At 38.7% G+C, this 26,692-nt stretch overlaps 3 protein-coding genes across 3 annotated transcripts; 2 read left to right on the top strand and 1 right to left on the bottom strand.

The window, feature by feature from the left end:
* Window positions 1-397: 397 nt before the first annotated feature.
* On the bottom strand, window positions 398-14,446 carry rnf150a (ring finger protein 150a). Its single transcript, XM_086083052.1, has 8 exons — window positions 14,227-14,446; window positions 11,520-12,909; window positions 5,843-6,093; window positions 4,742-4,813; window positions 4,577-4,659; window positions 4,411-4,507; window positions 4,127-4,340; window positions 398-3,329 (listed from the first exon to the last, which is right to left on the bottom strand). The coding sequence occupies exons 2-8, from the start codon at window positions 11,977-11,979 to the stop codon at window positions 3,169-3,171; spliced, it is 1,338 nt and encodes a 445-aa protein (XP_085939178.1). The 5' UTR covers window positions 11,980-12,909; window positions 14,227-14,446; the 3' UTR covers window positions 398-3,168.
* Window positions 11,537-15,971, top strand: noazfp (nucleolar atypical zinc finger). Its single transcript, XM_086083054.1, has 10 exons — window positions 11,537-12,244; window positions 12,603-12,746; window positions 12,826-12,845; window positions 12,914-12,984; window positions 13,091-13,167; window positions 14,022-14,148; window positions 14,274-14,378; window positions 14,509-14,555; window positions 15,392-15,509; window positions 15,602-15,971. The coding sequence occupies exons 2-10, from the start codon at window positions 12,627-12,629 to the stop codon at window positions 15,844-15,846; spliced, it is 930 nt and encodes a 309-aa protein (XP_085939180.1). The 5' UTR covers window positions 11,537-12,244; window positions 12,603-12,626; the 3' UTR covers window positions 15,847-15,971.
* Window positions 15,972-17,001: 1,030 nt separating this feature from the next.
* Window positions 17,002-26,527, top strand: il15 (interleukin 15). Its single transcript, XM_086083055.1, has 6 exons — window positions 17,002-17,237; window positions 20,703-20,788; window positions 22,439-22,526; window positions 22,644-22,688; window positions 23,823-23,963; window positions 24,038-26,527. The coding sequence occupies exons 1-6, from the start codon at window positions 17,199-17,201 to the stop codon at window positions 24,128-24,130; spliced, it is 492 nt and encodes a 163-aa protein (XP_085939181.1). The 5' UTR covers window positions 17,002-17,198; the 3' UTR covers window positions 24,131-26,527.
* Window positions 26,528-26,692: the final 165 nt, after the last annotated feature.

Here is a 26,692-nt window from a genome sequence, read left to right as displayed (position 1 = left end):
GCCACCTCTCGTCACCTGTCAATCACTTGAAAACCAATTCAGTTAATTATTTCTTTTTGATAACAGATCTCTACTTTGATATGACAGGTCTGACACTTTATGTTGATTATTTTTGTGGGCAAATATTTATTAATAATTAAGTTTTTTATATTTTTTATAACAAATCTCTTCTATTATCCTAAAGAAGACACTTTATGTTTTTATATTTTTTTGGGACAAATATTTTTTTTTATAATTAAGTTAATTATTTGTTTTTGAGAATAGATGTTTACTATAATGCCAATACTTTGATTATTTTTATGTACACAAATAATTAGAAATACAAATTGAGTTTGAAAGGTGCTTAAGTTGAATAAATCAGCACTCTGTTTTGTCTTTTTTTTTTTTTTTTTATCCAAAAATGCTTTGCGCTGTTACGGGGTACTTGGCTGTAATTTTTTTTTATCACAGGAAATCACTGAAAAAAGGTTGAGAACCACTGTGCTAAGCTAACCCCCAAAAATGGCTCAGTTTAAGTTTGAGTCATATGTAAACAAATAAACAAAAAATATAAAAAACAAGATGAGATTTATTCCAACACAACGCTTACACGTGCAAGGTTTGCAAGGGATATTTTGCTCACAATACACACGTCTATTTAACATTAGCGGTGGTGTTAGTGTGCAATATATTGGTCCCCCAATAGGCATCAAATACCACAAGCAAGCACGGGTGCCGTATCAATGATGACGATGCTCCTTTTAAAATTGTCTCGCACTCAACGAGGAATAAAGTGCAACAGGTTTACAAACAGATGCGTAACGAGGACGGGCGTCTTTTTTACGCCGAGATCCAACAAGAGGATACAGGCAGGAAAAAGCAGCCATTGTAAGCGGGCTACACGACCGTCGAGCAAAGCTGGTGTTTGAGGCTTCATTTACAAACATCGGATTTCCTCACAGATCGGTCGGCGGGTTTGTTCACTCAACTGCAGGAGTACATTACAAGCTACATCAAACTGGCTTCAGGGGCTGAATCTGCAAAAATATTCAAGTTCCCGTTCACAAGCATTTTTTACCCGGATGAACATGCCTAAAATTTTGGTGACGAACAAATAACAGAAAAATTCAACAGAGCTTCTAAATAGTCCTCAGGTAAACATCTGGGTGCAACACATCCAACCCATGTTAAATATCAATACACACATTTGGACCGGCACGACGTCCACAATTATGCAGCATTTTCTACTTGGCAACAGTAAACAGTGTTACGCAGGGCGTCCTGTGATTGGTCCACTTGTATTTCCCTTAAAAACCACGACAGAGACACGCGGCACGGACTTGACATTTGCCGCGTAGTCTGCCTTTCTTCTCCTGACCTTCAAGATTGACATCACTTGTGCAAAAAAAACGCCAATTGTCCATATGAGAGGATGAGTCAGCGTGCGGAGGCGAGACGGAGGGTCGAGCCAAATATCCACAGCTGTAAATTCAAACCCTCCCCCCAAAAAAAACTGGCAGTGATCCTGAAGAGAACTTATTTTTGGATTTCACTAAACGTTTCATACTGGAGGGGAGAGTCTTGGGAAATCTCTACAGTCTTGTGCAATGATCCATCGACAACTTACCGATTATCAAAGTAATCGACAACTATTTTGATCATTGATTACAGACCTCGTTTAACTTGAAATGGTCAAAATCCAAGCAAACTGGTTCTTTTTGAAAACATCTTTTTTTACGATGACCAATTTTTTTGGTCTACTTTCTGATATGTTACGGACCAATAAATTAGGGCTGCAAGTCATTTTATTGATGAATAAGGTAAAAAAAGACCACGTATAAATACGTTCAATTTATAAAGTTTTACGTGTCCCAAAGACGTATTTATACGTTTCTATGGTTGTTTTTTTTGCTAGAGCAATTAGAAGGCTTTGATGCAGCCTCTCTACCGCAGAAAACGGTTGAAGCAATGGTAGTTATTACAAAAACGGCCAGCAGAGCAAACAAGATCAACCAGGGCCATGTTGAAAAAAAAGCCAATTTACTCACAATTCTAAATAGATTTGTGAATAATGATTAAACTTAGCTATATTGTAATCCTAATTGCTGCAAACGGAATAGATAGATAGAAATATACTTTTTTTTTCCTGATGAAAGAAGAGACTCTAATCATTCTTTTGGTAGGTTCCATGTTTTAGCAATAGCAACAGAACACAATATTCTGTGGGCCTTGCAAAATCAGTCAAAATCCAGTAAAACAGTCGGGAGCGAAGGGGGTTGCTTCAGTGAAAATGGCTGGGAGTGAATTAGTTATTTTTCATGCCGTTTTTCAAAATCATGACATTACGTGAATCAAAAAAATACGCCAACATTAGTCAGTTCCTGGTTTGGCCCCTAAAATATCAGAAAACTGTCAAAAATCTTGATTGATGACATCAAAGCAGATGTTTGCAAATGTCTCATTTTGAAAAAAACAAAAAACAAATAAGATAATCAGTCTGCTTTCATGGAGGGTTGCAGAAATCTGAGAATAAACCCAGGTGAGAGTTACTGTTTAAATTTTGAGTACTGCTAGATTAAGTTGTTAATTTATCAATTAATCGTTAAACCGTACCTCAAAAAAAAAAAAAAAAATCACCAAATCAGAATTTGTTTGTGCTTTTTTCTGCACTGTCAATATGAAATAATGTCCTGATTATTATTTTTTTAACAAAAATATGTTAGTCAAAAATATTTTTGCAATCTGATTCATGGATTAATCAACAAAATAATTGATAGATTAATCGATGATAAAAGCACCCCGACCACAAACCTTTCACCAAGATTAATGTGGATGTCCGTCTCCTCTCCCTCGCGGGTGTGATATAAAGTACGAGTGTGTTGATGGCGTTGCGTACTGCTCGTTGTGCTGGAAAAGTTCGAGTGTTGAAACCTTTGTGCAATAACAGCAGGAAAAGCGGGTGGGTTTTAAAAACATTCACCATGAAAAGTGTGCGTGTTGAAACCACCACAGGTCCTACGAGTGTGACAAAAAGTTTGGATGTCTCATTGGGAAAGTGTGGCCACTTACACGAGTTAAAGTGTGGAGGATGTCTCTGGATACCGTGGACAGTGTCCATAGATGCAGGGACAAAGACATCCAGCAGATGGAGACAGAGTGAGATATTTTCACAACCTTGTGTCCTCAGAGTCATGTGCTTCGGCTCCCGTCCTGCTCGCCCTCCTTTTCCACAACACTCCCGCCTTTAATCTGTCCCGCGCCGGGTCCGAATCTGACATTGTCCACATGCAGCCCGCTCACCGTGTTGAGGGAGGAGTCGGAATCGCTGCTGAGTGGCAGCTGGTGCTCACCTGATGAAAGGGGAACACGTTTGGATATTTAGGGTGTGACGTCATAGTCGGTTTGCAGACTAAAAAATTTCATTTGTTTATTGTTTGCCTGTAATATAATTACTATATTTATATTATACTATTATTTTTATTACATATATTGTATATATATATATATATATATATATTATATTTAACGCCACAAATTTTTTAAACGCGCGATTAATGGCCGCCCTTTACTTGGAAAGCCTGCACTGGGGGAATTCCAGCCGCAACGCAGCAGAGACGTCCAAGTGAAAATTTAGCAGTAGTAAATTTAATAATAATGCATATATTTGTGGAGACTGAGGTCAAGTTGTATTTTACAATAATACAAATGTGCAGAATTTCACAAGTTGCTTCATGTTAAAGATTAAATAGCTCTTAATATGAAAAGAAAAATGCACCGAGCAATGCAATTATGCCATCTAGTGGCAGAAAAATGACCTCAACACAAATCAATACCACACTCGTTTTTTTTTTTACAGTATATTACATCATTTTAATTTTGACAAAATTTTATGAATTATGAAATGACTGCATCAATGACTAGAAGATGCAGCCATATTTCTAATAGTTAAAAAATGTTTCCCCATTTTTATGTTTAACAGAAAACAGAGAAAAAAATCATTGTACATTTAGAACAGATATAAAATTTGCGATTAATCGTGAGTTAACTTATGAAGTCATGCAATTAATTACAATAAAAAAATGTAATCGCCTGACACTCCTAATAATTATATATATATATATATATATACACTGCAAAAAAACCATACTGCTGGAAATGATGTAGTTCTCCTCGGCCTGCGGCGCCACCTCCCTGTTGTGACCGAGCCGGGCCGGGTCGGGCGTCCTGTCGACCAGCTCCAGCGCCACGGAGCTCTCGTTGACGGTGATTTCGCTGGCCCCGCTGATGACCGGGTTGGCGGACGGACCCTCTGTCGACATCTCGTAGTCCGGCGGCGACTCGTCGGAGCAGTCCGCATTCAGCTGGACAGACGGCAAAACATCGACGCCTGTGAAGCAGGCCCGGCGGACGCGCCTTGAAATCGGAACTCACCGAGATTCCCAAGGCCTTGAGTATATTCATTTTACACATAGGGCACGTCTGGTGAACATGCAGCCAGGGGTCCACGCAGTGCTTATGGAACACGTGTCTGGAAAAACAGACAGTGCGTTACGATATAGCAGAGCTTGTGGTCCCATTTGCAAAAAGAAAAGCACACCTGCAAGGTAACACCCTGACAACATCGTTCGGCTTGTAGGCCTCGATGCACACGGCGCAGCTGTCAAAGTCGCGCTCGGTTTCCTAGGGAACAAAAAAAAAAAAAAGCCGTCGCACCCATGTGGTGGAGCGCAAATAAATAATAAGTCACAAAACGGCTGCATACCTTGTCTCCTTTCTTAATGGTCCGTACTGGAAGCTTGCTGATGGCTTTTTTGGCAGCGTCCCCCAAGCGTCTCTGCGGGCCGTAACAGAACACACTCTTAAGTGTGACACCGGGACGCGGCAAAAAAAGTACAGGAGAGATTTTTTTTTTAGGCACAGTTCATAACACGATTTGGTTCTGCTTTGCATTTATTTTGGATGTTATTCCATTGAGGGCCACTAGATGGTGGCACACGATTTAGTTTGGCACTGGATTCCACGAAAGAAGCGCGAAAACAGGAAGTAAGCCTATTTCAACCTCATCCTAGTTTTTGCTGAAGATTACCGAGTGTTAAATCATATTTTCACGCCGACAGCTGTAGGTTCAATTTATAATGTACATCTTTGGGCACGATTATTAAATTCACTGCCATTGACGGCTATAGATGTCAAAATTTCATTTGAACTATTTCTATTAGTTTAACATTTTTTTCCCACTTCTGTTAACAAAAGTATGATTAAACCAAAAGGACGGTACATCAATGCAACAAATCAACCCTTGATAAAGTAAAGCGGGTCTGACTAAAGAACGGAGCGGACCGTACGTGGCCCCCCGAGCCATATTTTGCTCACCGCTGATCAACAGTCTGTTGCGATACTTTTTAGAGGAGCCTGTCACTTCTTCCCTCATTTCCCATGTGTGTATCATTTAGGAGCTTCACTGCAATCTAAATTAATCTTTCATTTCGCCTCTCAGGGTAAACTCAAGTTTTGCAGCGAGGCGGCTTGTAAATAAATAAATAAAGAAGAAAAAAAATGAAACGGTGGCGATATATTGGACATGCTGCAGTCGCCACTTGTTGTTTATACTTTTGTTAAAAAGCAAACAATGGCCGCCGCCCCTGCAGATGTTACGATAGCAGACGCGGCGGTGATGTAACAACGATTAGCTACTTGCTCTCGTTGATGGTTGACCGCTTTCGCGGGGGCCAGCTGTCGAGCTAATTCCGGCCTCTCCCAGATGGAAACATGGAAAGCCGGCGACCGCATTTTATAGCGGAGCGAGCGACCCTCATATTAATAATAAAAAATATATATATAAAAAAAAGAGCTGAAGCCATACCTGGTTGCGGTCTCGTGCATTAGCATAGCGGAATCTCTGGATATAGTAGAAGACAAGCCAGGCGAGGGAGATTATCATGAGAATGATGAAGGAGATGGAGACAAACACTACCGACGTTCTGCTCACATACTTCTGCAGGTTGCGCGTCCCTACAGTGATGTGCAAGGTGACGGCGACCTTCTGCTCCAGCAGTGCCATGATCTCACGACCTTTGTGCTCCGGTATCATGATGGCCACTATGTCGCCTGTACCTGCGCACACAAGGGAAACGGCAACGCCATTCAACTTTGTTCGTACAAATCCTCAGCAACATTTGCAAACTGGCCTAATTGTGAATGTTTCTGTAGATTAGAAGTAAAATGGCAGCTTTAGTGGAAACGGACGGCCATGTTTGATGCAGCAACAATTAAGACTCAGGTTGAATGTGATTTCTGAGACACTTTGCACATAACGGATTCTAATGCGGAGAAGCTGACAATTGAACGCTAATTTGGCCAATGCCTGCTTTAGAGCATAAGACAAAAATAGTGACATTTTTAACATTTCCTCCAAAAATCGGCCGATTTTTTTGTGTTGAAAATTTACACACAACAGTCAAATGTTCTGTTTGTAATTCATATCTTTAGTATTGTAAGTGTTAAGGGATAACAAAATAATTTATCAATTGCATATTTTTTAATTCATTGGTTTTATTTAATTTGATTCTGCCAAATATCGGAAATCCATGTTGAATTTCTTGCAACAATAAATATTCTGATTTTTGACGTCCTCCCTAAAAACAGACAGTTTATTTTATTTTTTTCAAAATAAGACACTTGCAAACATCAGCTTTTGCTTTGAAAAGCTATTTAAAAATGTTTCCGATTTCCTGACAGGTTACAAAGACCAAAGCATTAACTGAATAATTCATGTTTGCGTATGTTTTCTACAGTGTCAATTTGAAATAATGTTTTTGGATTAAAGAGGTGAAAATATATATATATATATATATATATATTTTTTTTTTATCGGATTGATGGCTCAACATTTTTTTAATTGTACATTTAGAACATATATCACATTCATGATTAATCGTGAGTTAACCATTGAAGTCATGCGATTAATTACAATTAAAAAATTAGGAGCGTCGGGCAATTAAAATCGTAATTAATTGCATGACTTGAGTTAACTATCTGTTCTAAATGTACAATAAAAAAATTCTAGGTTTTCATGTTGTTAAACTAATAGAAATAGTTCAAATACATTTTTGACATCTATAACCGCCAATGGCAGTGAATGAGTTAATCAGAATGTCATGTTTAGACTAGTGAGGTCACATATAAACACGTTATTGTCAAGAAACGTTTAAGGTGGACTATCCAGGTCCAGAAAGTAAAAACCCTGCCCTGCTTTAGCCCCAAGTGCTAGCTAGCTAGCTCCCTAGCTAGCTCGCCGGGTGTTTGTTTACCTACTAGGGAGCTAGCTAGCTAGCTAAAGCCAAACTGTGGCAGGGTTTTTACTTTCTGGACCTGGATTTATCAACTAATCAATTTACTAGTCCTTTACCACATTTTTGGGAGAAAAAAAAATATTCTCCGCAGGCTGGATAATCTGTAACGCATGGAACCTCGACGGTTCCCTCGCCATATGAGCATAACGAGTCGTGTGTTTTCAGGGACTTGATTCAAAAGAGTGGCGGCGCACCATATTCCCTGCGCGACCTCGATGAAGTCATGGCAACTCCCAGGGGTGACTTCGGAAACCTCTCAGACAACAAAACACGCCTCCCTCTGTCATCCAAGCGCCACCGGTGCACATCTGCTAACATTCCCACCACTCGTTGCCCCGCCCTGCCTCATAAATCCATTTATGTAACTGCTAAAAGTCAGCCAGCCGTGCTCTCGCAGTCAAACGAATGAATTAAAAGCCCAATTGTTGCTGCTGTCTATTAAGACACAAAGTCCTCCAGAGTACAAACAAACTAAACACACAGTATTCGCAGATAACACGTTCGGAGGGTTAACGCCGACACGGTTACGCTCAGCCGGCCAACTGTCACCTTTTGGGATGACAATGACAGATGGCTGACGCCGCCATGTAGGCAAATGAGCAGATTTGCTTTAAGTAGCGTCCGTATGTCTGGCAGCGTTGCCAACAGTCAGCTGACAGATATTTACATCCACTTGTCCTACACATTTATGATTTTCTTGAACACTGGTGCGAGTTAAGTCAAACTTTTTCCTGTCAAAATCTTCTGCGCGCTCGCGCTAGTCTAAACATGAACTCATTCACTGCCATTGGCGACTATAGACGTCAAAAATTCATGTGTACTATTTCTATTAGTTTAACTTTTTTTTTCCCCCCATTTCATTTTTCATGAAAACCTAAAAAAAATATATATTGTACATTTATAACAGATATAAAATTTGTGATTAATCGTGACTCAACTATACGAATACAAATCTTAATCGTCTGCCGCCCCTTGTTTTTAATTTAAAAAATTCAAATCAGGGGCGTCAGGTGATTCAAATTTGTATTCGTAATTAATCACGTTTAATCACAAATGTTATATCTGTTCTGAATGTACAATTTAAAAAAAATCGAGGTTTTCATACTCTTGTTAGCAAAAGTGGGGGAAAAAATGTTTAACTAATTGTTCAAATGAATTTCTGACGTCTATAGCCGTCAATGGCAGTGAATGAGTTAATATTGTGTTTTTAGAAAATGAAATAAGCACCAAAATCCACCCATTTTTATCAGTCAAATGTGGCGGCCATTTCGTCACTTGCTGTTGACTGAAAATGACATCACAGCTGCACGGGGCTCAAATAACAACCAATCACGGCTCAGCTTGCAAATGACACATGATCAAACTCAGAAAACTGGTGCGCTATGATTGGTTGTTAGTGTTACCTAGGAGGCTGGGCCCTGAGCAACTGTGATGTCATTTTGTTGCAAAATGGCCGCCCCCCCAGATGGATAAAAAAAAGTAGATTTTGCTGCTTAACGTTTGTTAAAAAAAAACGTTTTTAATTAACTTTAAGCAGCAACATCCATCCGTTTATATTCATCTCAGGGGGCGGCCATTTTGCCACTTGCTGTCAACGGAAAATGACATAGCAACGATGAAGGGTCTTCGTTTCATGTTTTTGGACAGAAAAGCTCAACTGGGAGTGGCATTGAACAGCTTGATGTCTCTTTTTTAATGACTTTGACAAATTTCTGCTTATTGTCAAGTGAGTTGACTTGACTTCACTGCCATTACCTTACAGCAAGTCTGCACTCGCAAGGTCCCCCAAAAAATGATGTGCCTTGGCTGAGTAAAAGTTGGTCTAAATATCCAGTCGTGACATGAAAGGGTTAAACCCAGCCCGAGTACTTTTTTGGTGGTTTTACAGCCCAGCTGCATTGGCTCAGTGCTCAGAAAGTGTTCCGCTCTTTATTTGGCAGCCCCGCGTCGGGTCTAAAATACGGTGACATCACCACCACCCTTGCTCCACCTCTTTGATTCAAGGAAGCGGAGGTCTAGAAAAAAAATATATATCTTGGAACAATTAAAGTGCTTCGGCGCAGGTGTCGTTTGTTGGGCTGGTGCCACGTTGCCATGCTTTAGGATTTATTTTGTTGTCATGGACGACCAAATGCTCCTGGAGGCGTTGGCATTCCTGAAACCACTCCATGACGTCCATGATACATCTTCTTGAGTTTTCTGACAATTTGCCAAAAAGGAGTCACGCATTTCCAAGTGGATCCTGTCAAATAAGGCTGGAGGCATTCTGGCGGTTTTATTCTGGTGGCAGGCAGCCACGCCTTCATGAAAACTAGCAACATACTGGCACAATATTTACAGCTAAAAAAACTTGGTGCAGGTGGATTAAAATTAGGGGTGGGAATCTTTGAATGTCTTACGATTCGATTCCGATTTTTGGGTGTGCGATTCGATTCAGAATCGATTTCTGATTCCCAATTATTTGATTGACGATGATTTTTGCTTGAATTCAAGGAATTGTAATGATCTACTCCAGTCGGACTGGCTAATGCTAATTAGCGCGCTACTCGCGGCACTTTTATCACTCAAAAGAACGGCTGCACGCTGCAAAAAAAACAACTTTTATTGGAATAACTTGATCGTGACTTTTTCCTTCTACTCTCTAATGTGGCTACAACTTAACAGTGTATCAGACCGCGTGGAACCACACTGCCCCTAAGTGGCCAAATTGGGTACAACATGAGCAGCACTCCCAATAAAGGCACACACAAACAAAGGGAAGACAGTAAGTATAAAATAATTTAAATAAAATCGATTTTGGGACATTTCAAATCGATTCTGAATCGTACTAAATGAGAATCGATTTTTTGGCACACCCCTAATTAAAATGATTTAGGAGTTTTGTGTACTTCCACTGGTTCCTTTAAAACCTTTCCGCTGTTTTTATGTCTAGAAAGCACACAACTCTGCGGATAGGCAAATAAATATAAGTAAGGTTTCCAGGGGAACAGTTGTTAGATTCTACAGAAAAATTCACAATAGTAAATCAAGGTACCTATTGTGCTTTGCTGGTAAATTAAAGTGTTTCAGAATGAGCACAAAAAAAATGCAAATATGAGAGTTTTTACACCTAGTAAAAAATTGACATGCATTTCTATTCTAGTTTTTTTCCCCTTCTGAACAGTCAATACTGTGCGAGTGTCAGCAACTGGTACTCACTGATGCGCTAGTACTGTGTAAACAAATACTTTGCAGCTCAGACTTTAGCTAGCGTACGCCATAGCTAGCAATATGTTTTAGGCAGTCTGTCGGATTTACTTGAAACTGTGTTTAAAATCTTAAACACATTAAAAATTTAAAAAAGAGAAAAAAGTTCTGTAACTTCTGTAAAAATGGGTCGCGACTTTACAAAAATAGGAAGATGCAGGTCCCAGGGCAATCCGTGGGGGATCGAGACTGAGCCTCGACACAAACAGCAAAAATTTGTAAGTAATTGACGTCACTGTAAAAAGTTGATATAGTTGCCTGTAGATGCTAGAAGATGGCAGGAAAGCACTACTTGAGACTAAATCAAGCACAGGCACCAAGATTGCTCAAGATCAGTAAAAAAAAAAAAAAAAGTGACTAGGTGAGCTTTTCCATTTAATAGCCATGGTGTCACAAGGTGGCGGCAAAGCTCTACTATTGTCAAAATGAAGATCTTCATAGTTTGACGATAAAGCTCCATGGCTCATTTCAACATCGTTCCCTGGCACCAAGATGGCCGCAAATGACTACTTTTGTCCAAATGAAGCTCCTCAACTCACTTCAACTTAGTTCATTGGCACAAGATAAACACAAAGGCAGAAAACATGAGTTGTCCTGCGAATAATGAAGGTTAAAAAAAAAAAGATACGAATTTGCAACTGCTGAACTGTGACTACGTGGATCCATCACTTCATCATACTTCCTTGACACCGATTCCTATTTAGACAGTGCTTAAACACGTTCCGTTAAGAGAGTTAAAGGTCGTGAAAGGTGAGCCATTCAGCTAACAGCCATGTACAAGTTCCACAGTCTAAAAAAAAAAAAAAGCGGATATATTGTACAGTATTATATTTTCATTGAAAGCTGGAGCAGGATGCAAAACTCGTGAAAAAAGTCTGCGTGCGTGCATGTGTGTGTGTGTGTGTGTGTGTGTGTGTGTGTGTGTGTGTGTGATGGTCTCACCAGAGTGGGGCATGGTGATGGTGTCATTGGTACCACTGGAGCCCACATTGTACACGACCACCGCCGAGGCGTTGTAGCCGGCCGCGTTCCGGATCTTCTCGCGGTACGTGCAGTTCCCCGCGGCCACCAGCGCCACCCAGGCGGCGGCGGAGCGCGACATCGGCGGGAAGCGGGCGGCCGGCTCGCACATCTGTCGGTCCTGCGGCAGCGACGGCGCAAACACCAGCCCCCGGGCTTCCCTCTTGGGCGAGTGCTCGCCGTAGCGGCCGCATTCGCTCTTGTCGCTGCGCGGCCTGGCGGTGAGCGGGTCCAGGTAGGTGATGTTGACGAAGGCCGTGTACCACTCCTCCTTCTCGGCCACGGTGAAGTCCAAGCACAACAGGTGCACGGAGCACAGGGAGGAGACGAGCCACGTCGAGAGAGCCACACTGCGGCACAGGCGAGTGATAGACGGCGCCATGGTGCAACCCGGAAATGGAACAATTAACAACAAACAAACGGGTCCGGGCGGCGACCACTCGTCTGGAGCTGATCCACTTGCGAGAACTCTACTACAAATCTGAATCGCCTATCTTTCGGTTGAGTACAAAAAAAGAAAAGAAAAGAAAAGAAAAACAACTTCTGTCTGGCTTCCGCGTCCAACGCGGAACTAACCAACGCTAGGGTCTTGCTTTCCACCCGATTACATTTTCTGGACGGAACGGTGGACTTGCTCATCCTATTCGGTAAAGTAAAAAAAACGTTTTGGTCTTTTCATTCAAAATGACATCTAGATGTAACCGCCACAACAGTTAGATTAACTACTTGACAACGTACTCGTGACTTCAAAAGTGAAAGTCGTAAATTAAATTAATCTTACTTACGTATGTAATTTATCGTAACGTTAGTGGCTAGCAACTAGCGATATCGTTCCGCTAGACCACTTCAAACTTTTAATTGACATTTTCCTGCCGATCGTCATTAACTATTTCATATATGTGACAAGTATTGATACTAGACAAGTCATTTAAAGCCTTCACGTTTGTCTAGTTCATTATCACAGCGTCACTTTAATGCTTGGCGTGCGTTCTGGTTCTGGTGAAGGTTGCTTTTCTTTTGAGTGCCAAAATGCCCAAAAAGAAGACGGGAGCCCGAAAAAAGGCGGAGAATCGTAAGGAACGAGAGAAACAGAGCCGAGCCAACCGGGACCTGGTGGACTTGGCTAAACATCCTTGCAATGTCAACATGGTGAGACATGCCACCGTGGCTCATTTTGTCCATTCCAAGTGTCACAGCCACTAATGCCTTGTTTCTCCCTCCTATGTAGGATTGTGATAAATGCCAGAGGTGAGCATTTCCGTCAGCAACGCTGTTAGGATCGACGACGGAGCGCTAACCTTGTTTGTTTTTCCTAGAAAACAGAAGAACAGAGCGTTCTGTTACTTTTGCAATGTCGTGCAGAAGCTTCCCACATGTGCACAATGTGGTGAGTGCAGTTTGGCAAAATATTTCAAAGTTATTTAAAATATTTCTCTTTTGTCGTGTTCTGATATGTGGGATCGTTTTTTTTAATATAAAAAAAAAATCCCAAGGCAAAACCAAGTGCATGAAGACTTCAGACTGTGTCGTCAAACACCCCGGGATTTACAGCACCGGCATGGGCATGGTGGTAAGTTGGAAGCAAATGTTGTAACACTCGCACTAAAGTAATTCATTGATAATTATTTTACATTCAGTCCTATATCCAAAGTCCGAACGTTCCATGATGAGATTGTACAATTAGTAATTTAAATGAAATTTACAGGAAAAAATAAGCCTCCGATACAATTTTATTTGCGAGTATTTATTTAAAAGTTCGTACCACAACGTCAATGCTAATGTCATTGGCTCATTTTGCATTATGTAAAGATAAGGTCGAGTGTCTACTCTACTTTTTTGTTTTGTTTAAGTGTTAGGAGAACAATATAGGACGTTCTGTAAAGATGTGATTTACAGGAAAAATGGTTAATGTCACAAATAGAACATTTGCGATTGTAAGATAAGTAAAAACATTTGTAAGAAAATGTAGAACAAGTTTGAAAAAAAATCATGTCATGAGAATAGTCAGAATTTTATAAGAAAAGATCCGAGAAAACAAACTTTGCTTCTGAGTAAATTTCTAATAAATATATATATATAAAAAAAAAAAGCAATTTTCTAGAAAAAAAAGTCTTCAAATAGTGTTCATTTTATGAGAGGAAATTTGGGATTTCCCAAAAAATTAAGTTAATTTATAGTAGAATTTAAGAAGAAAAAGGCAATGTAGTTTTACAAAAAAAATAGTACCATATAAAACGGTTAATATTGTCAAATGAATACCTTTGCGGCTGTTTCAATTAAAATAAAGCATTACTATCAAGGTGAAAACAGAATTAAAGCAATACTTTGAATCGAACCTCGTTATTTTTGTACTAATGTGTTGTGTCCATGTAGCTTGCACTCGACTTGTTTTTTTGTCACGCAAATCACCTCTGTGGCCACTAGGGAGCAGTATGTGACTTCTGTGAAGCTTGGGTGTGCCACAGCAGGAAATGCCTGAGCACTCACGCCTGCATGTGTCCTCTGACTGAAGCCGACTGCATTGAGTGTGAACGCGGCGTGTGGGATCACGGTAAGACCCCCGCCCACCCCCCAAAAAATAATACACAACTTCCCCGTCTACACAAAAATACATAAATAATCATCTGACCTCCATCATGTCACGTCGCCCTTTCACGCCCCTCATTCCTTCAACAGGCGGGCGTATTTTCCGCTGCTCCTTCTGTCAAAACTTCCTGTGCGAGGATGATCAATTTGAGCACCAGGCCAGCTGCCAAATCCTTCAAGCCGAAACATACAAATGTGAGTCACTAGCGTCTTGGTTAATATTTAGGCATGCAATTATATTGACAAGGGTTGGTGCGCAGGTGGATGGCTGCGTGTGTAACCTGAACTTATTTTTCATTTTTTCATACCCTTCATTCCAATGTAGGCGTTTCCTGCAACAGACTGGGCCAGCACTCGTGCCTGCGCTGTAAGGTAGGAACGCAGCTCTGCTTACCTGTGCAGAGTAAAACACAAGTTCTAATGTGCATTTTTGATACAATTTAAAACATTTTCCAGGTGTCTTAATGACGTGTTGGTCAAAATACACCAAAAGATGTCGAATTTCTGCATACCTAACACTCTTTATAGACCTGTGGTGGGCAAAGTATGGCCCAGGGGCCACATTTGTTGAAATTAGGGCTGCAACGAATGATTAGTTTAGTGATCATTGAATCAGATTTTTTTTAAATGAGAAAAAAATTCTTTTTTAATTTCCATCTGTTCATTAAAAAAAAACAGGGTGTTACATTATTTAATAATATTTAATAACAACAAAAATTCAGTTCCTGGTTTGGTTTGTCTCATGTCAGAAAATTGGCAAAAATGTTAATCATTGTTTTCCAACGTAAATGCAGATGTTCGCAGATGTCTTATTAAAAAAACAAATAATCACTATAATCATCTATAAATGGTGTGGGCCGAATTCCAGTTTAAAAATCCCAAACAAGTCTGGCCTCTCCTGATCTCGTCCCAAGGTGTAAGATGAGCCTGTTTTCAGGAGGCCGTCTTTTCTCGTAATCTGACTTTCATTACCATGACGACAACTCGCCCATGTATGAGCATGGGAATAAAATAAAAAAAACAGCAGGCATTGTACTTTACCAAAATATTTCCATGTGTCACTTATCGTAAGTACACGTCATCGGCTAATGCTAAAAACAACACTTCAATGTTTACTTTTTGGCTTTGACATGAATTACAAATTTTTTCCAATATGGCATTTTTAATTACTATGGGATGGCATTAAAAAGACCCTGTTGTCCTCCCAGGCGTGCTACTGCGACGACCACGCCAAGAGCAAAGTGTTCAAGCAGGAGAAGGGGAAGGCGCCGCCGTGTCCCAAGTGTGGCCACGAGACCCAAGAGACCAAAGACCTCAGCATGTCCAGTGAGTCCCCTCAAACGCCTCAGCGTGCGAACGTGTCACATGACCATCACCCCGCGTGCGCATGTGTGTGTTCGCCCCCCTGTCCATCGCAGCTCGCACGTTGAAATTCGGGCGCCAGGCTGGCGTTGACGACGACGACGACGACTACGGAGCTTCTGGCTACGACGCCTACTGGAAGAACGTCGCGTCCGGAGGCGGGGGACGCAACTACGACGACGACGATGATGACGATGACGATGAGGAGGAGGAAGATGACGATGAAGAGGAGGAGGAAGAGGAAGAGGAGGGCGAAGAAGCAATGGCCGCTCTTAAATTAGACGGAGCTGCCAAAGTCTGAGATGGGGCAAGGTTTTATTGAAAAGTCTGGTGGCGGTTTAATGACCTGCTTCAACCTTATGATCCATTTTTTATTGACTTTGCTGTCAAATATGTTACATGCCACAATAAAATAATTATCACAGAAAATAACCTCTTTTTTTTCTGCAACAAACACTACATTAACTCATTCACTGCCATTGACAGCTATAGATGTCAAAAATTAATTTTTTTAATAGTTTAACATTTGTTTCCATTCTTGTTAACAAGAGTATGAAAACGTAGATTTTTTTTCGACATTTTGAACAGATATAAAATTTGTGATTAATCGTGAGCTAACTAGTGAAGTCATGCGATTAATTCTGATTACAAATTGTATTCACTGATGCCCCTAATTTTTAATAACCTTGTCTTTAAAAAAATATATTTTCAATTTTTAATAATGTTTTCTTAAAGAAAAAATTAGGGGCGTCGGGCAGTTAAAATTTTTAAACGTAATTAATCGCATGACCACTAGTTAACTCACGATTAATCACAAGTTTTATATCTGTTCTAATACAAAAAAAATAGGTTTTTATACTTTTGTTAACAAAAGTGGGAAAAATGTTAAACTAGAAATAGTTCAAATGAATTGTTGACGTCGATAGCCGTCAATGGCAGTGAATGAGTTAAATTGCACATGCACACATCAAATCAGAACAAACAATAATATATACATAACACATAAAGGGAATATAAAAAGTCTACACACCCCTGTTCAAATGCTAAGATTTTGTGCTGATAAAACAACCTGTTGTTAATGTGACCTTTAACCTCTAACATGAACAATCTTTATGAGGGGAAATAAACAAGTGTTTGCTGAAGTGTGCACACCCTGCGAATTTACCAATCACATGTAAATTCATGTTAATCAAATAGGAGTCCGCAGTGTAGGGAACGTTTGCTGGATTTAGACCGTCGTGACGTCAGACAGGTTAGTTTTATACCGACTGATGATACCGACCTGCCACTTTTCATGTCATTTCTGTAGCCCAAATAAAGTTCAGATGTTCTCATAGACGTCCTGTCGTCACATAAACATTGTAGTACTTGTTGCGTATACCCCCCCCCCCTCTCTATCATGTGACGAATTAGAGGCGTTCACTTCACACTGTGCATGTGCGTGTAACATGTCACTTTATTTCTTAAAGGGATCTCCGCGCAGCGTGTGTCGTTGACTTGTTAAACCGCTGACAAGAGACTACGCACGCGCGTAAGGAAAGGAATCCTCCTTCCCCCCCACCCCCGTCCCGCAGCAGTCCACTTGGCGCGGCATGTTGCGGTGACCCGTGGACTGCACCTCCGCCACACCAGCGGGGCGCACTCGGCGGCTTCATGACGGCGCGCTTGCTCGTCGCCCTTCAGACGACTCGTGTAAGTCGATTTGATCCTTTTGTCATTCTTTTCCCCCCAACGGATGCGTTTGTGCGTGCGTGCGTGCACGTCGCCTCGCGATCGAAAAGCCACGCACCTCGTGCGTAATGACAACGCGCGCGTGGCGCTGGGTGGCACGGCTCGGTTCGCAGCGCGGAGCACGCGTGCCGCTGCTCTGCCAAGGCGGGATTTTGCATGCCAGCCCGCTGTGGGCCTTTTAAGCGCGACAACATTGGAGTCCCGTTAAAGTTTCACTTTTGAGTTGTATTATCGGTGCGGGTTGGGAACGCCGCCCTGTGCACTTTCTCTGGTGTTTGGAAGTCAGCTCAGAGGTTTGACACTTGGGTGGGTTGAAGTCTAATCAAGCGATACATATGACGATGACATATTCATTTGACCGTGGGACAATCAACTCATTTTGATTGGCAGCTCGATGTTCTAGTGTAGTGTTTCCCAATTCCTTTATTGATTCAAGGCACATATTTACATAATAATAATAAAAAAAAAATCTCCGCCAAACTCAATGCCAGGACAAGTGCATACGCAAGTTAATTGTAGGTTAGCATTTAATTACAGATATTAGGGACACGTGTCATGCCAATGCAATGTAAATCATTCAAGGGCAGGGATTGGTAACGCAGAGCCTTTTTTTTTTCCAACAGAAAAAAAAACACGAGAGCGACAAAAGCTTTTTGACATCTAAAATGATCGCTTTTATTGTCCTTTTTTTTTTTTTTTTTAAGTTTTACTTCTGCATGCAACAAAAGTTGCAACTCTAATATTTAAAAGAGACCTCCTCGTATTTGTGCAGTAAAAAAACAGAACATAACTGCGTGAATATTACCCTGGCCTACATCATTTGTATTACACGTTCCAAAAGATGGATTGGGTTTTCACTCAAGTAAGTAGCACTTCATCACCAAATTGCCAAATTACACTTCTCAATTAGTGTCGAGTAGTGGTTCAGTTGCCAACCTTTTTTGGGTTCTGTACCCCCAAATCCTCACTCACTAATGCGCGTTGATGATTCTCCAAAAGAACAATTTAACACAATCGATGGTTTCCTTAATTTGATAATTTAATTCTTAGACATTCCTTTTACCTCAAACATAAAAAATAATAATGTTGCTTTGAAAATATAAGTACAGTAGATGTAAAAACACAACAAAAACACCTAATCATAATATTAAACCTGACTTAACAGTTGTATTCAGAATGCAAAGTGTGTTTTGACCCTCGTCACTTACCGTAGTCTAGGCGGGAGACGCTAAGGATGTTGGGAATTGCGGTTCTTATAAAAAAAAAATACTGTATGCCGTTAAAACGAGATGATGGCAGAATAAACGGCAACTGAACGTCACAGTCAAGCGTCCTTATTTTCTTACAACAAAGAACATTACATTAACTATTGTAGTAGTTACCAAAAACAAAAACGAGTTACTTTGAATTTCCTTATATATTTGGGTAAATAAAAACGTTTCTTCCCCCCAATGAACACAATTTCATTCATTCATTTATTCATTCTCGAAAGCACTTTCTAAACACAATAAACTTGTACCATGTTAATAAATAAATACATAACTGTTTTAATTCTTCTTAGTAAGTTAGTGAGCTATTTTTTTTTTTTTTTTTAGAACAGACCAACCCTGTGTGCTCCTCATGTTACCAAATCTGCTTACCACGAAGAAGAGAGAGAGGGAAAAAAAAAAGTTAATTGGAAGCAATTGACTTCAAAGAGGAAGCTCATTTATATGCAAGGCATGAGATCGCAGCATTCTGTGAATTACAGCTTGGACACATCGCCAAACAAAATACGTCCTCCAAGTAAACATGCAAAAACAATCCGGGAGATCTTTCAGATGGCGTTTCCTCCAGCGGTCGACTTGAGGAAGTCGTTCAGGAAGCGTGTCCATTGTCAGAGTAAACAGCATTGGATCAAACTGATATTTGAAATAGAATCACCGGAGCTGTCTGGCAATTTTGGAGCCAAGTGAAAGTTACCCGCAATTCAAAATAGTGAAGGCGAAAGTTGGCACACGCGCAACCGTTCAAGCTAACAATAAACAAAGCAACATAGACACCCTTCGACCTAATATGTACTTTCACGACGCCAAAAATAAATTTGATGACAGCCCTTAAATAAACATGCATCGCCTATCTGGTTTCATCACCTCCTCAGAAATGCTTTAAAAATGCTTCTTCAGAACTTTGTTTATTGAAAACAATATACCTTTGCCTTGTAGAAAGTCAGCTTAGCTTAAATGCTAACAAACAATGTGAAACACCATTGACATGTTCACGTTTAGCATCAAAGCGACACAAATTGTACTTCTAAAATGGCCACTTTTCAGCAGAAACCTTTGTTCAACCATCCATTTTCAACACTTTCCATTGGTCAATAATTTGTAAAAATGACACCCACACGTGCGGACTGAACTAAAGTAGACATTTTTGAAAAAAGATGAAATTTGTCATTTGGGATGTCGATTATATATTCTGTATCCTCTACAAAAAACGACTAAGAGTACAGGAGTTTACTGAGTCACCGTAGAAGAAGAGGAAGAAGTCTATTCTTCTTCATTTGTATCTGCAAGACTGTACAGTATTATACTGCCTCTAGTGTCCAAGGCGGGTACACCAGGTACATTCTCTATAGTTATGTTATTACTGATTGTATACAGTGCTACATATTTTCCCATATTAAATACATTATAGGATTGGGAAAGATTATTATTGTGTTTGGATTGCATCGTCATTAACTCATTCACTGCCATTGACGGTTATAAACGTCAACAAATAATTGTAACTATTTCTATTAGTTTAACATTTTTTTTCAACTTTTGTTAACAAGAGTATGAAAACCTAGATTTTTTTATTGTACATTTAGAACAGATGTAACATTTGTGATTAATCGTGAGTTAACTATTGAAGTAAAAATAAAAATGAATCGCCTAATTTTTAATAATTTTTTTAATTGTAATTAATCGCATGACTTCACTAGTTAACTCACGATAAATCACAAATTGTACTTATTTATTAGTTACTAACTTATTTATTTATTATACTGTTGTTAACAAAAGTGGAAAAAAATGTTAAACTAATAGAAATAGTTCAAATGATTTTTTGACGTCTATAGCCGTCAATGGCAGTGAATGAGTTCATATTAAGTTCCCTCTCATGCCATCGAAACAGTAAAAAAAATGACTCGCGTCACTCATCACAGTTGCTATCAACAATAAACTTGTTCAAATAAATATCTCTCTCATGGTGTCAATCAAGAAGTCAGCATTATTGTACGAGTGATGCCAGAGTATTGTTGCGTAACAAAAAAGGACAAACGTGTGGGAAAGAATGGCGAGCTATTCATTTGTGCCTATTACGCAATTGCGGGCTCGATTTACGGCTTCGGAATCAGCGATGCGTGGACGCGCCGAACATGCACTAACCCGTCCGTGTTGTTTCCAGACAGGCACGCGGCTGCGGCTCTGCCCACACCTGTGCAGGGACAGACGCACAACTCAGGTGTGGTGGCTTTCTGTATTTGTGCTGAGGTACGACGACAGCGGTGTCGGATCGATATTCGATATTCAATATTCAATATTTTCACCTCTCCAAAGTGACTTCTTCCAAATGTCCTCATCCCTCCCATTGCAAATGTGAATTTTTAGTAATTCACGGATGGAGAAATTTGACACATTCACTTTGATTGTTCCTCTTTATGATGCAGATCATCGCAACTCCAAATTTACGGCACATTCTGATCATTTTAGGAACTATTTCATAACATTCCGAAACGCCCTCATTCCCCAATTTATACATCCATCTCCTTTTTCTACATTTACCGTCGGATCAAAATTCCAACCCCAACATTTTCAGCTCATCTCATATCCCTAAATTTTCACAATAAAATTCCCAAATAAAGCAATATATTTTTTTCACTGATTCCAATTTCAAAACATTCAGCTCCTTAGGAACTATTTATTACATTCCCCAACTTCACACAATAAAATTGCCAAATGAAAAAAAAAAATACAGTACTAGAAAAATGCCAAAATATTCTACAAAAACAAAGTCATAATTTACAAGATTATTATCATTTTTTTTGTCAATACAACAAGAAAAAGTCCCAAGAATAAAATCACGATATACCCCCAATGCAACCGTGACAACTTCACCCGGGAACCAAGTGCCATATGTGCCGTTTACCAAAAGCGAATGCGAATTTGTGTCACTGCAGCTCTGCTTACCTTTTGGCTTTGACTTGTTAGCAGGGGCGTTGCAACCACGGGGGATGCGACTCGATTGTCTCAACTCGCTTTTATTTAGAGGCAACTTTAAAAGCACCCGCAGCTGAAAGAAAGGTTTGTACATGAATACAAATCAAACTTAAGACATTTGAATGCAACATGCTTCAGAAACAATCAAGTCAAAAAAAAAAGAAGAAAAAAAAGTAAGGTAGTGCCCTCTGCTCAGTCATATGTCCCAGAGCCAAACGCAATCGAGAGAGACCATATCAAAAAAATCTATTGCAAACCATAATAACAAAAGTTCGCTAGCTTAATGCTAACATCTAATGCAAAGTGCCATTGACGGGCTAACAGAAATTAGCATTGACGTTACTGTGAATCAATTTGTATATCTAAACACCAAACCATACAGGGCATTACTCACAGGGATAAGTTCTCTATACTGTGGCAACGGAATATTAGGCTACTACAACTTAGTAGGGGACCTTCTCTGCCTCTTTCTCTCTTCTTTCAAACATGCCGCACCTGAATTTATAGATTGTAAAAGCCCCGTAAACAATCACTTAAAAAAAAAAAATCACGCCATGGTGTGCTGGGGGACGCGAACGGCAAACTGCGATATAGCGCGACTTCACGTTTGTCCAACTACCACTTGAAAGTGGCTCTGGATCTTCACTAAGCTTAGCCGATTAGGTCGTCCATGTGTAAATTTGCACCACTATTGCATTCATTGGACGGAAGTGGGGAACTGTTCGCTTAAAGACATTGGTGGATTTGGGCCAAGGTTGACTTGGTTGTTTATTCGACACAAACACAACAATTTGCATACAATCAAATAAAAAGGCAATTTTCAATACGCCCTCGTGAAAGTGCCAGACTTGTCATTTGAACGGCATATAATGCAACACGAGCACGTTTGTAGCTAAACGCGGGTTTCCATTGTTCCCTCGGCAGCTTCCTGAGCTCGGCTTCGTGTACGCTGTCCGCACGCGAGTCTCTGGACCTGCAGCAGTGCTTGAGCGGCCTGACGCCCTTCATTGAGGTGAGAAAAAGGTATACAAGTCGTTTTTTTGCTTTTGGCGCTTCGCAATGTTGTTCTTTTTTTCTTTTTTTATTCCATGAAGACAAATTAAAATGTCGCTCATCTTTGCCCTTTCAGAAGTCCAGTGCAATGTTGTACGCACCATCCATGAACGACATTCAAGTAAGTCAAATGCTACGACTACTATATATATATATATATATTAGAGTTGTCAAACAATTAAATTTAGTAATCAGATTAATCACATTTTAGAATTTTGATTAATCACGATTAATCGCTGAATAAAAAAAGGCATTTTTTGATAAAAAAAAATATTCACGCCAAATTTGAAGGGCTCCTGTTATCTGTTAATTCTTTCGACATTTAATGTCATGAGGACGTCTTCAGCATTTTTTGATCTCATCCTCTTCTTTTTTCTAATCAGTTAATTACTTGCATGATTTAAAATGAAAAAAAAATGCCCCCAGTATTTTGACATGAACAAATATTTTAAATGCGATACACAAACATTCATTAAATGCTTTACTTGAATGCATGTAATTATGTTTATTGCTCAAACACATGTGCTACCTTAAACGTAGCCATCCGCTGTCACGCTAAAAGATCATCTACGGTCAAAATTAAAAGTGCGATTAATCTGCATTCATTTATGATTAATGCGATAATTTTTTTGTGATTAATTAATCAGTTAACGCTTTAACTTTGACAGCACTAATATATATATATATATATATATATATATATATATATATATATATATATATAGAGAGAGAGAGATAGATAAAGAGAGAGATATATATAGAGATATATATATACATATACACGAATGTCAAGAGAAAAGTCATACTGTTGAAAAAAAAAAAGTCAGGAGAATCAAGTAAGAAAGTTTCATGAATAAAGCTGAAATTAAAGAAAATTAGGAATATCAGCAGTTAAAATGAATTGACAGGCACTCCCAGATCCACATATTTGTCAATTTTTTTGGGCTGGAAAACACGTTGGAGAGGTTAGTCATTTTTAAAAACATTTTTTTTCTCTTTCCCAATGCGACAGCATTATGCTAATCGCAAAGCCGGGTGCGTGTCTATAATATATATATATATATAATAATTTGCAAGAAAAAAACGATTTTAAAGGAAAAAGCCATGAACTTATGCGACGAAAGTCATCATTTTACAAAACAGCATCATTTAATGAGCGTTATTTCATGAAAGTCAATTTATTTCTACTGAATCCACTTGAATTTTCGAGGGGAACATTTGCGGATCCCGTCTATGGCGTTGCTCTCTCCCGCAGGCCAATTGTCATCCATCGTCCCTCAAGTGTTTCCTTCTGGAGCTGGCGATGGTCATCGACGAAGAGGAAGTTGACGTGGACAACGATGACGTCACCTGCGTCTACAATTTCAAGGACCATCTGGATCCTGAAGGCAACGCCGTGAGTCCCGTACACGATTGACCGTATGTTCAGCGAACTCGCGCTTAAATCGTGCTTCTTTTTTTTTTTTCCAGGTCAGCTGTCCGCAATGCGAGGCGCACTCGCTCGGGAATGTCACCACTTTTCTGGACAGACTAAAAACCCTCCTGCAAGCGATGGCTCAATAAATGCCGATCAAAGGTGCAAATCTGTAATATATTGTATAGAAACTAAAATGTCTTTATATTTACATTTGAGGTCCGCACGTTTTTGGACAATGAGGAACCACAATCAGCACATTATTTGTATCAACACGGTGATATTATGATATGAAAGATGTAATGGATTGTTTCCGTTTCCATTTGTTACCAAGGGAAATATTCTTTCCAAATAAGGATAAGTTCAACCAATCAGAAAAAAAAAGAGAAATTTGGCCAACCCAATGAAGTTGACAAAAAAATAAAGTTACAAGAAGAATCCTAATGTTAGGAGAATGAAGTCGTAATCTGCAATAACAAATCCGAAATTAATAGATAAAAGTAGTAATGCTAAAAAAAAAAAAAAGTTGTACTTTGCAACAATGAAGTCGTAATTTTACAAAAAAATTTTTTTTAGACCAAATCTTAACAAAATTACATTCAAGAAAAGTTTATCTTAACGTTACAAGGAAGAATTTTAAATGACGAGGTTAGTCATAATTTACAAGAAATAAATCGTCATGTCACTTGAATATAATCATTTTATTACTATAATATTTTATAGTCATTTTATGATAATAGTGCTAATGCTACAAGTAAAAGTTGTAATATACAAGAAAAAAAACAACAGAATTTCAAAATAAAAAAAATGATAGCCCTATGAGAACAAAATCATACTTTTCCAACAATAAAATACAGATTTTATGAGGAAAAAAATTATCAAAGAGAAAATATTAATGTTACGAAAAGTTTTAACAAATCCAAGAAAAAACAGGGAATAAAGTTGGAATTTATGAGAATAATTCAATTCCATTCCGACATTGAGGTTGGAATTAAAAAAGAAAACAATTCATATAAAGTCGTAACATCGCAACAAAAAGTAAATTGCAAGAGAACAAAATGATGAGAAAATCTTAACGTAACAAGTAATAAATTACATGAATAAATGTAATATTACAAGAATAAACTCAAGAGAAAAATCTTAATGTGGTAGCTTACAAGAATAATAAAATATGAAATTAAAGTTGCAAAGAAAGAAAAACACAAGAAATAACGTAATGTTCGTAAAGAATGAAGAAAATATCTTAATATCACGAGATATAGTCGCAATTTACAAGAACCCACAGTTAAAAACAAAATGGGGATTTTCAAGAGAAATACCGCAATGTGTGAAGAATAGTGTCATCATTCATGTGAAATGTGTCTTTACAAAAATAAAGCTGTAATGTTATAAATAATAAAGTCATTGACAAGAAAGAAACCTTAACGTTATGAGAATAAAAAAAAAAGTTACAATTTACAAGAATATTTGGTAATGTTACCACAAAACACAAAAAACAAGTTATTTTTATTTTCCTTTTTTTTTTTTTTTAAATTGGTAACTTATTTTTTCCCACACAACTTCTTCCCATCATTCTGATAGTTTGCTTTTATTCAATCCAACAATTTCATCAAAATCATTAAAAAAAAAAACTGTCATTGTCCAACATCTTGTGCACCTAAATGCTGTATATACATGTGAATAATTTGAAATTGTGTTTTTTTTTTTGGTCATTCTAAATAACATCTTGTAGCTGAATATGAAAGAAATGTGTAAAATATTTTAATGTGAGGTTGCGATGTGCTAGGAAATATTTGACCGTGACCATAAGCTAATTGCTAAACATCCACGAATGTACAGGAAGTACAAAAATATGCTAAAAGCACAACTGGAATGAATGTTGTTGGAGGAAAATATGCTAATTGCCAAAAATAAATGAATGTAATGGAAAGTGAAAATATGCTGAATGTATCGTGACGATCAGAAATCTGCACTAAAACACGTTTACTGTAAAACTGACACAAAAAAACAAAACAGAATACTTTTTTTTAGCTTTAAAGGGATACTTGACTCATCGAGTCATTTTCAACAGTAAAAAGATATTTTCTCTATCATTAATGAGGTAACTTCATTATTTTTCACGAATAATGAATATCTTTAAAAACAAATTTTGGCCCTCGCTGTCAACTGAAGATGACATCATCTGTGCCAAGGAAGCGGGTAATGACCAATCATGGCTCAGTTTGCTGACCAAATCCAGAAAACAGGTGAGCCGTGATTGGTCGTTACCTATTTCCTTAGCACAGGTGATGTCATCTTCCGTTGACAGCGAGTGTAAAAATGTGTTTTTGGACATCAAATTAATTCTGGACAAAACAAACTTTTACTGCTGAAAATGGCTAAAAGAGTAAAATATCCTTTGAGTTTTTCGAGTAGCTTTTTTTTTTTTTTGTTGAGGGAATATACTTTGTTTTAGGTTATTTTTATTATTATTATTATTTTTATTAAATAGAGTTTGTAGAGTGCTAGATAAAACAAATACATAATAATAAAAACTACAATTCTCATACCAGTTTGTCCTTCGTTCCTCTGTATCCCCCCCAAAAAAAAATACATTTGAAATGAACCCCGAAAGTAAATACAAATACATTTTCACTAATTAGTTTTATAAACATAAGCTGTCGTTTTTAAAAAGCATTTTTTGTTTTTATTCAGTTGTAACTACAATCACC

This window comes from Leptonotus elevatus, chromosome 8 (genome assembly GCF_054856555.1).
Source record: "Leptonotus elevatus isolate MCC_2025b chromosome 8, RoL_Lele_1.0, whole genome shotgun sequence".
Taxonomy (NCBI): Eukaryota; Metazoa; Chordata; class Actinopteri; order Syngnathiformes; family Syngnathidae; genus Leptonotus; species Leptonotus elevatus.
Note: the sequence above shows the minus strand (reverse complement) of the source record. Positions and strands in the feature narration are given on the sequence as shown.